Below are 11,646 nucleotides of genomic sequence, written 5' to 3'. Positions count from 1 at the left end.
AACATACAGTGGAGAAAAGAAAGCTTCTTCAACAAATGGTGCTGGGAGAACTGGAAATCCATTTGCAGCAAAATAAAACTAAACCCCTATCTCTCTCACCATGCACAAAACTCAACTCAAAGTGGATCAAGGACCTAAGAATTAGATCAGAAACCCTGTGCCTAATAGAGGAAAAAGTAGGTCTAAATCTTCATCATGTCAGATTAGACTCTGACTTCCTTAACAAGACTCTTAAGTGTAAGAAATAAAAATAAGAATCAATAAATGGTATGGATTCAAATTAAAAAGCTTCTTCTCAGCAAAAGAAACAATCAATGAGGTAAACAGAGAGTCTATATTTTAGGTGCAAATTTTTGCCACAGGCACATCAGATAGAGCACTCCAGTATAAAGAACTCAAAAAACTTAACACCACAAAAACAAACATTCCAATCAATAAATAGGCTAAGGAGCTGAACAGAAACTTTTTGGAAGATATACAATTGACCAACAAATAAATGAAAAAATGTTCAAATTACTCTAATATTTCATCTCATGCTAGTCAGAATGGAAGTTATCAAGAATATAAGCAAAAATAAATGTTAGTGAGGATGTGGGGGAGAAGGCACACTCATATATTGCTGGTGGGACTGCAAATTGGTGCAACCAATCTGGAAAGGAGTATGGAAATTCCTTAGAAAACTTGGAATGGAATCACTATTTGACCTAGCTCTCCCACCCCTTAGTTCACACCCAAAGGACTCAAAATCAGCATTCTATAGTAACATAGTCACATCAATTTTATAGCAGCTCAATTCACAGTAGCTAAATTGTGGAAGAAACCTAGATGTCCTTCAACAGATGAATGGATAAAGAAACTGCCGCAGTCTGGCTGGGCACAAAATCACGAGCCACCACACAGCTTGTAGATTCAAACAGCAACTCTTTATTCCGGAACTCACACCAGCCGTCTACAATCACGTTCCGGGGAAATCCACGTTCTCTGCCCAAATCCACATTCTCTGCCCAAATCCACCCCAACTCGGCTTCTGTCTCCCCAAAAATACTGTCTGAATCCCGTGAGAACTCAAGGGGAACTCAGGCAGCAGGATACGCCCTATTCCCAGCAGGAATAACCTTAAACCTTAAACCTGGAACCTAAACCGGGAACGCCCTAAACCTGGATTATAAACCGGGAACACCCTAAACCCGGATCCGCCCTGGTCCTTGAGCAAGGTCACCTACATGCAATGTCACTGCAAAATGTCCTATTTCCACGAGTCCTTCCACTAAGCAACATGGGGTACGCTGGCAAGGAAATTGTCATACCTACTTGGCTAATGGCTCCCAGCAAGAAACTATGGTGTATAATATATACAATGGAATATTACACAGCATTAAAAGAGAATAAAATTATGGTATTTTCAGGTAAATAGATGGAGTTGGGGAATATCATGCTGAGGGAATAAGCCAATCCCCCCAAACCAAAAGCTGAATGTTCTCTCTGATAAGTGGATGCTGATTCATAATGGCGGGGATGGGGGGCGGGGGAATGGGACAAAAGGAGGAACTTTGAGTGGGCAAAGTGGAGGGAGAGAAGGAGAGCGGGTGTGAGGGCAGGAAAGATGGTAGAATGTGATGGACATTATTATCCTAGGAACTTGTATGACTGCACATATGGTATGATGCTACATGGTGTACAATCAGAGAAATGAAAAGTTGTGCTGCAATTGTGTACAATGAATCAAAATGCATGCTGCTGTTATATACACATAATCAGAATAAATTTATAAAAAAGATACTAAAGTTCCTGTTTTAAATCACTAATAAGTGTTCAGTTAAAATTAAAATTATTTATAAATGATTATATCTTAAATATACCAAAACCATGCTAAAATATTCTTTTTAAATTTTTAATTAATTTATTTTGGTACTAGGGGTACTTAACCACTGAGCCATTGCCCCATTTTTTGAATTTTGAGACAGGGTCTTGCCAAATTGCTTAGGACCTTGCTAAGTAGCTGAGGCTGGCTTTGAATTTGTAATCTTCTTGCCTCAGTTTCCCAAGATGTTGGGATTATAAGCAAATACCACCATGCCCGGCTAAAATATTATAAGTGCTTTTGGTGTTATTGAGAACTTACCATGAAGTAAATGGAAATAAAGGTGGTTGGCCTGTATGAGAATAAGCATTTTTCAAGTTTAACTGGTAAAAACTGATATGTGGATGCCACTGAGACTTTCATGTAGTTATAAGACTGTAGGGTAATGCATGCAACAGCATGTGTGTTTCTATTCATTAGTAAAGAAAGACCATGTTCAGCAGGCCTCGTGGGACTGTGCTGACCACCGGAATAGATGGTATTTGTATAAATTTTCCTGATATCACCCACCCTGTTGACTAAAGCAACACAAAGTCTAAAATTTCCAATCACTCACCAACAAGTTTTCTGTAGAGTCTTTTCAGGGAAAGAACTGAGTTTTGCTGATGGGCAAAGTTGCTTCTACTTATTAGTGATGAAACTGTCCAAGATTCCCCCCCCAAAAAAACTTCAAGTCAACTGGTAATCCCAAAAGATGCAGAATGGAATTGCCACAGGCTATGTGGTTTACATCTCCAGTGTTGACGGTTCAGTGAGGACAGCACCAAAAGTGTAAGGGAAGTATGAATCTCTTGGAAACATAATCCCCATAAAATAAACCTACCCCAAAGACCTTTGAAATCAGCTTTATTTGTTTGCAAGGATACAATCTACTTAGTTACATAATATTTTGTTCGTTCTCATTTGAAGTCTCAGAGCTGTCATAGTAAACACTGTCTTCACTACCAAACTGCTATAATAAGAACATTATAAAATACTATAAACTAAGATAATTGTCTTTACAGTATTCAGATTAGTGCATTAAAACAACATTGATTAGAAAAGGCAAGTGAGTTAACTGGCAAACATCCAATTCCTTTTCTGATGAATAATGGTATAAAATGGAATTCAACATAAACAATAAATTTTAAGTTTTAGGTGATCAAAAACAACAACAGTGGGAAGTTACTTCCTAAAAGTAATTTTGACCCTAAAATACATATATAACCCTTATTCTATAGGATACAAGGAAAGAAGATAATTACCCACAAAACCAGACAGCATTAAGAAAGCTGAGTGGAATAACAAGTAGGAATCTTTAAAACAAATCAGAATAGATATTAGTAAGGATTTTCCATACCTTTCCTCCAAATTATGTCAGACATTTAGAGTAATTACACTTTCCCTAGTAGACATCAGACTTAAATAGACAGGATGCGAAAACAATATCCTCAGTATTTTCACTAGGCAATCTACAGCAAATGCTTAATATATACACATCAGGTACATGAGAGATTCAAGGACATTATTCATTGATTTTATTCACAGAAACCAAGGGTCTTAAAAGAAATCCAACAATAACAATGAAATCGAGAAATTGTGCTGTTGTGAACTAGAAAAACAATCCCATAAAATGATAGGTTAATTATGTAAATTCTCCAGAATTATTTCCTCTGCTGGCCCAAATCAAAATTAAATTTGAGATTTTTTAAATCAAAATATCATAAATCAAGTGCATTTTATACAGTGACAGATATGAACAGAGCACATATACCATTAAATGTACTAATTTTAAAACTGAGTCAAATAGAGTAAATAAATTATAAATGCAAGGCATATACAATGTGGGCAGAAAACTAACAATTACTAAATCAAAAAGTATGGAAGTTTCACCAGCAATATTTAGAAAAAGTTTCAGTATTAGAAAATATCAGATTTAATCCAAAGGAGCCCCCTGCCAATAAAAATAAGTATGAGAACCATCCTTAATGCAAGAACTGTAAAATAATAATAAAAACATGATTACAGGATCTTCCTACATAATTTAGACAATGTAGTGCAATGGTGTGTTCCTTTTTAATTTTAGCTTGTCAATCTCCATATGATGACACCAATAATCAAAGCTCCAATGACAAGGATAAAAATGATGATGCACAGGGTTTTTCTGGATTTGCGCTGCAGGTGCAAAAACAAAAAACATGTTTACAGATTCAGTGGGGTGTCTCTATGGCAACTGAAGATAATTTGGTTCATTTCAAGAGTAAAATCAATAACAGTTTATTGACCTCAAATTTCTGGCTGTGTTTTGTTTCTCAAAAATCTCTACAACACATATGGTACTATTATTTCAAAAAATATTCTTGAATTAATGCTACAAGTCAGGGAGAAATTTTTAAATGTCAGTTATTTTTTCTGGGCACGTGGTTGAGCTTAAAAAAGATACAGAGTTAAGAGATAACAGGTTACCTATAAATTAAAACAAAGAACAGCTTAAAAGCTTATACATTTTTTAAAAAATTATATCAAATAGCTGCTCTAAAATATGAGTTCTCTGAAAATATCAATCAGCAAGCATAAATGTTTGGCAATTTTTCCTATAGTAAATTTATTAGTTTGCAAAATTGTTCCCATTCTTTAATATTAATGGAAATTATATTCCAAATCTCAACACACAAATAAAACACTGAAGATCTAACAAAATTATAAGTTGTCATTCAAAATACAGAAGTTAAGAATTTTGTTACATTCTTCGTTCCTGGCTCTGCTGTAGATTTCTGTATTTCTTTAATGGCTGTGCATCTCACACCAACATGCAGGAATCCTTTTTCTTACAAAGTAGGAAAATTTATAAATGTACTTTGTGTCAATTAGCAGTACTATAACATTTACAAAACAATACATGTCAGACTCTGAAATTACCCTGACAAATATAAATTCTTTAAGTATTTCACATATTAAATATTCAACTGTGCCTTCTTCATATATTAAACACAATTTTCTGAAGTTTTGATATCAATCAGGCATAAATATTTCTCCCAGACTCTACTTGGTTACAGACCCATGTATCACCTCGTCTCAGTCATGGTTCATTTGGTGCCCAGAGGTACTTCCCCTAATGTTGGGGAATGAAGTCCTTGGGTGATAAAGAGCATTTATCAACTTTCTTTATGCTCACAGTTCTATGTTTATGCTTCTAGCCAACCATTTAGAAGCACCAAGGTTTGCAGGGCATAAGTTTAATACCAGGCTTCCAAGTGGAATGATAGGAAAGCTAGCTCCTTTCTCAACACCTGGGCGGTCTAGCCAAGTGTCACCCCTTTGAGGCCTGTGGGAATGAAGCCTGGAGGCAGCTCTCAGAGTTGGAGTGCAGCCTGGGAAGACATGTGCCTTTCCCCCAGGGTGCATGTAGGCTTGACCTTCCACAAGGAAGAGGGAAAGTAAGGAGGAAAAATCCAAAAGCAAAACAAAACAACATAAATCTAGTCACTGATGAATCCTGTTATACTCTGTTTCAGCAGTTATGCACTAACAGCTCCAAAAGACCCCTGGTATTTACAGATTACCCTGTGTTTATGTGATTCAACTATTCATGAGGGACATCTAAAGTCCACATCAGGAGATGCTGCTAAGCTGCAGATCTGAATTATACACACAATGGTAAATCGGAGACACTGACAGCAAATATGATGGGCTATCACTATTTTCCTCAGCAATCTACATACAGCTTCACTGTTCTTTCCATGTCACTTATGCAGTGATTTGTCCTGTGTAAAAATGGCAGTGACATGAAAGGCAACTGCTAAGTGAGAAAGGTTTAAAACAATGGAAAATGTCTAAGAAGTTGAAAATATCTTAGGTATTTTATAAGAAAGTAACAAGATCTGAGAAAAATGATAATTATCATGACAAGAAAAAAAACTGGGCTCTAAAAGAGAAAACAAATGCTATTGTGCTATTTAGGGGTTGCCCCAATCCTGGCATTATACTTATTAAATATCAAAAGTTTAAGTATAATATGATACATTATTAGTTCATGGTCCTAATATTTGTATAGATGACACAACTTGTATTTGACACATAAATATGGATTCTGATTCAATAAAGAAATACATTCATTCCTGGAGAAGGGCAGAATGTGGATAATATCTAATGATTAATAACACTCCAAGCTAATAAAATTATTATTAGGGTCAGAAGCAATCTTTCTAGGACAAGCATCTCCACCATTAACCCAAATTGCCACTGACAACAAGAAAGAAAAGATAAAAGGGAAGAGTGAGAAATGGAGGGTTCTGGGTTGAAATGTCACAATGATCTCAGAGACGACCACTAGAAAGCTTGGAGCTGTCTACTGCCACAATCAGAACTCTTAACACTAAACTTTTAACACTACCCTTGGAGATCACAGTACCTCTGGTTCAACCCTGAGCATATCCAGGTGAAAACCAATTTTAAACTGCCTGGCATATTTCTAGCTTCATGAGATTTAAAATTTTAAATCCATGAGATTTAAAAATTAACATCTATAGTCACTTTAAACATGACTGATCTCTGTGTGTGTGATTCTCATATCTCATATTTTCTCTCTCTCTCTCTCTCTCTCTCTCCATTTCAAGTTATTAGAAAATCTATCACAGTTAACATTACCTGATAATTTGCTGCCCTTGACAGCTGCTGGTTCGCCTGCTGAACGTGTACCTCTGCACTTTCTACGTTGGCTTCTATGCTATCTTTAAAATAAAACACACACACACACATAAAACTGTTAAAAACATACTGATGCTCCATTTTCATTCAAAATATGAATACATATGCTTATTCTTCAAAGGTGAATAGTAGTTTATCACAAAGTTGAACTTTTTAAGTTGGCTATAATTCTTTCCTATATTATTTCTGTTAGTCCAAGCAATACAAAAAAATTTGAACAAAAGAACCCTGATTGCCCTCATTTTAATACAACTCCAGTTCTAACTGGAAGGACCCCCAAAGAACTATCACCCTGACCTTATCAAATCAGTGTCAGTAAAAAGGGCTTGTCTCAGTCTCAAGCTCCAATGCTTGTTCTATCTCAAGACCAGTATGCAAAGCGGGAGATCAAACCTCTTCTTCTTACTACCAAAGATTTTCATCACTTGGGGAAAAAGATAGTACCTTGACTTTCCAAAGAATATCATTTCCTTATAGAGCAACAACAACAACAAAAACAACCCAAATGCTAAAGTCTGGTCCCTAATATACATATATTTAGTTATCAAATTATCATGTTAGTCCTTAATGTTTTTCAGTTTCTTATCCCCTTATCTTTGTAAACCCAATCTACTTTAAAATTTGAAATCTACTTTCAGAGATTGAAAACTGTCATTTGCTCTGTAGCCATAATCAGCCCACCTCTGTGCTGATTCCAGAGGTCCCATCTCCCTATCCTACCCTTACTTTCCCCATACTGCTTATCACCATTTACTTACTTTGCTTTTATTTTTTTTTAAACTGTCTCTTTCCCCCAAACATAAGAACCATAATGGCAGGGCTTTTTATCTGCTGTTTAATTTCAGTTGAATACTAAAGGCCTAAATTTGTGCCTGGACATACGGCTCAATAAACATTCATTGGATGAATGACTAAATTGTTTTTTTTTTTTTTAATGTTATCCTGTGATTACAGAGGAGAGTAAGAATGAACAAATAATATTTATATTAAACTAATGGTGCAGTATTTCAATTGAACCAAATCCAGGAAAACATTAAATATATCTTTATACATAGGCACCATATTTCAAAATGTAAAAATTATCAGGATCCTGGATCAATGCTGATAATTACAACTTAAGTGAAGAAGTATTATATCTAAACTTACAAGTAATTTTGGTAACTTAAAAATGATTCTTTAAAAAAAAAATCCTGGTATATAAATAATCTACTGAAATGAATATACCAAAAGCTATTAGCATGAATGATCAGGCAAATGGCTGCCTATTCTCTATAGGCCAGAAGACAAGACAGCATGCACAATTACAAATGCCCTAAGTAGCCCTAAAGTTCCAAAGCATGATAAGAATTAACTTGAGATAAGTCTGAAAAGAGAGGCCTTGGAAATAAACTGGAATGATGTTACATGGTGCCTTCTATGGTCTCAGAAGCAGTAAGCCCTGATTAATTTGGGGCTTCTGAAATAAATGAAGATGATCATTTCAACTACGATCACAACAAGAGGTCTGTTTTGGATGAGGTCAAGGGTGACACTTTGTTGTAGAGGTTATGCTTTTGATTCCAGGGAACCCACGGAGAAAAAAAAATGTAAGCAGTTTTCTTTTGTGGAGAAAGTTACTACAGGTAAATTACATGTAACTTACTTACACCCACCCCATTATGTCTGCAAGAATAGGGCTTACCTATCACGTCTCCCTGTTCATGAATCATCATTCCCAAATCTTTAAATATTTCATTAATATCCATAATATCAGCCTAAGATAAAAAGACATATATAATTATGTAATATATGAAATTTAGCTACCAATCTATAAAGGGAAGATTTTTTTAAAATATACAAACCAATATTCAAACATAGGCAATAATGCACTTAGATTTAACATCAGGAAACATTGTACTGCAAGCAATCTCAACTAAAAAGACTGAACAACAGCTACTATGTCTCTAAAATAAGGTTACAACATTAAAAATATGAAGTGAGGCAGGATGGAAATGAAGGATCTATAATAAAAGAAAGGCTGTGGATTTCAAAATACATTTTATGCAATCTGATATTTTTATTATCAAAGCAGTACCTGCTTTGAAGAGTAAATATTCTTATGATATATTTTTAGCAAAAATATATACCAATTAGACAATTTAAAAGAATAAAACTTTAAATTTAATATAAATTTAAAGCCTCACATTAATAAATTTAAATATGCAATGGATTAGTCAAGTTATAAATTTCACTTACAGGATAAAGAAGTAAATTTATTAGAAAATAAAGTTAGAAATTTACTTATCTTCAATATATAACTATCAGTTTGCTTAATTTAGGAGTAAAGTTTAAATATTTTATTTAAGCAGGTGGGGCAATTTACATATTCATTATGGGTCTTAATTTTTCCATCTGTAAAATGGCAATGATAATGATATAGTTAACTAACTAGTTCAGAGAGCTTAATGAGGACTACTAAATAAGATAATGAACATGAAGAAATTATAACACAGGGACTAGCACAGAGGAGGCCCTCAACAGACTGTAGTTGTCTTGATGAAAGAAAACTTAAGTAAATGTTTCAATCTTGACCTTTCCCCAGCATTATCTAAGCACTCTGAGCATCAACTAAGACAATAATGCAGCAGCTCAACTCTGTGATGTGGAGCTTACTTCAAGCTGCCTGATAGAAGACTCTCTCTCATGAATAAGGCGGAGGTCATCCTCTGTGATTTCTTCATCTTGCACTTGCACTGGAGGCTGTGTTTGGCTAATAAAAAGAAAAGAATATATATATGAACTGACATTCAAGATAATGGGGCTTATTTTCTATTTAAGAAACACTAAATAGGATACCTCATTCCTCAAAGTCACAGCATTGCTCATTTTTAAAAGTGTTAAAAAAACAATAGCCATATTAACTCAAATTATACTCATTTTTCATTCTACTCATTATTTTATCTTATATGGTTTTAGATTTATTATTTTATTTTTGAAAGCTGTATTTGGCAACTGGGTTTCTTTTTAGCCAACTTAAACCTCATATAAAAGAAAAATCTATACTAAAAATTACATCAATAAATATTTATTTGGATAATTTTGATCTATAAACTGTTTTGTATTTTTTTTTTTTTACCTTTCCCAGGATACAAGATTCCTTTCTTTTGAGCCATCCTCAGGAAATGTGCCCTGCATAATTTAGTAATAGGTTGGATTAAGAAAGATCAAAGAAATCACAGACAATGAAAAAACGTTTTCCCTTAAAATAATCTAAATTTATTTATGTATTTGGATTTTCTGTGTGTGTGTGTGTGTGTGTGTGTGTGTGTGTGTAAGGAAGGAGAGAAAGAAAAGTTCTTGTTCTAATTTTCTAGGCCAACTGCTTCAAGTAGTAATGAAAGTTGGTAAGGAAGGAATTCATTAAATATTCTCAAAGGCAAAATAATAAATATTACTTGGTTAAAATTTAATATAATTGTGGAACCTATATTAAAGAATAACAAAACAACTTGTGATGGTTTCAATTAAAATTAGATTTTAAAATTAGACTAACTCAATATTCCACCTTAAATCATATTTTCATTTATTTTCTCCAGGATCATACTGGTTTTCAGTATTTCTACAGTACATTCGTTCTGTTCACCTCAATATTATTTTTAAATAATGCAGGAGTAAAGTGCTACCTACATTAGCATGTACACAGTGGGAAGCTTCAGATCAAGTCACTGTGAAAACACTACCAGGATTCAACTCCTAATCTTTTTTGACAAAATATGTTTCTATAATTTTTATATGATCTGTAATCTGTTGTTCCATGGCATGAACAAAACAACCACAACAATACATAACCCACAATCTTCTTAAAAATAGAGCAGAAAAGTCTGAAAATAAATATTCAAATGTAGATCTCCAAGATATTCACAGATCTTTATGATATATAAAATCATGCTAATGCAGACTTTTATGGGACCCTTTCAGAGTATTTCTACCCGTAAGGAAGAATACTTACGGATACTCTGGAGCTGGCTCTTACTCGAGCCACAAACTCTTTCTCTCTTTCAGCAGCTTGTCTCTGGACTTTCTGAAAGTTTGTTAGTGATGTTGTAAATTCAGCCACTAATCTATCCTTTTGTATTTTCCTTTGACGCTGGAAGAAAGGGAGGAAAATGTGTACTAGAATCAAGCTGTGAAGTTCAACAGATTTTGCAATAGTTGTTTTACCAATGGCTGGCTCTTTACTTCATCATGAAATTTGCACTCTCTGCAATTACAGGGACTTACTGATTAACTCTCAATAACACTTTGACAGTATGTTCAAATAACATTTTGACAGAATATTCAAATCACAGTTCAAAGATCCTACAATGCATTTGACTACTTTCACATTAATACACAAATGTATCTTGATACCTATTTACTGAGGATGGTGGGCAGAGATTCAAACTCCTTAATGGCATTTACTGTAAGGCAAAATGCCCATTCTGTTGGATTTCTCACCTCAGATTTTCACAGCTGCTAAAACCTGGGTCTTTGAGGTTATTTTCAAGTAGTTTGTTTTGGGAAATAAAATCTTTTATTCTTACCTAAGTAATAGCTTAACTTCCATTAAAGGACATAAAAATATGCCCCTAGGCGACCTCACATCTTGAACAAGTGTGGGAGATGCACAGAATCAGTCTGAAGGCCTGGAAGCAATTACTCAGGAAGCACTTTCTGGGCACTTACTTAATTATGGGTCAGGGCTCCTACATTGCAATAATTTTTGCTTTATTAAACCACAAGATACTACCTGAGAAATTAAATACAGTTTTTTGTTCCATGAACTAATCTCTAATAAGTTATTTTTTGTCCCCTCATTTCCTTTCTAGCATCACAGTTCAAAGACCCTACAATCATTTTGACTTCTTTCACGTTCAACACATCAATGATGTGTCTTAAAGCCTGATACCTGTTCACTGGGAGTGGTGGGTAGAGATCCAAACTCTTTAATGTACTTGTCTGTTTCCTTGGCAAGTTGATTAGTATACTGCTGCTTCTGTTGCCTAAAGTGAGAAAGAAAACATGCATTACAGCCAAAGAACCCATATATTTTTTTAAGCTACAATTCTGCCACTTGAATC

The 11,646-nt window shown here is 34.5% G+C and overlaps 1 protein-coding gene across 3 annotated transcripts in view; it reads right to left on the bottom strand.

The window, feature by feature from the left end:
- Window positions 1-2,690: 2,690 nt before the first annotated feature.
- Stx7 (syntaxin 7) overlaps window positions 2,691-11,646 on the bottom strand; it is a 42,607-nt gene continuing 33,651 nt past the window's right edge. For 2 of the 3 annotated variants that reach the window (XM_027938502.3, XM_027938503.2), the window contains exons 4-10: window positions 11,475-11,568; window positions 10,536-10,673; window positions 9,663-9,715; window positions 9,200-9,296; window positions 8,229-8,301; window positions 6,488-6,570; window positions 2,691-4,015 (exon numbers count right to left, since the gene is read on the bottom strand). In XM_027938502.3, the coding sequence (XP_027794303.1) occupies window positions 3,923-4,015; window positions 6,488-6,570; window positions 8,229-8,301; window positions 9,200-9,296; window positions 9,663-9,715; window positions 10,536-10,673; window positions 11,475-11,568 (631 nt within the window). In that variant the 3' untranslated portion in view covers window positions 2,691-3,922. The other variant, XM_071613013.1, reaches the window with a different exon arrangement.

The sequence above is a fragment of the Marmota flaviventris genome, chromosome 6, assembly GCF_047511675.1.
Source record: "Marmota flaviventris isolate mMarFla1 chromosome 6, mMarFla1.hap1, whole genome shotgun sequence".
NCBI classification, from domain to species: domain Eukaryota; kingdom Metazoa; phylum Chordata; class Mammalia; order Rodentia; family Sciuridae; genus Marmota; species Marmota flaviventris.
Note: the sequence above shows the minus strand (reverse complement) of the source record. Positions and strands in the feature narration are given on the sequence as shown.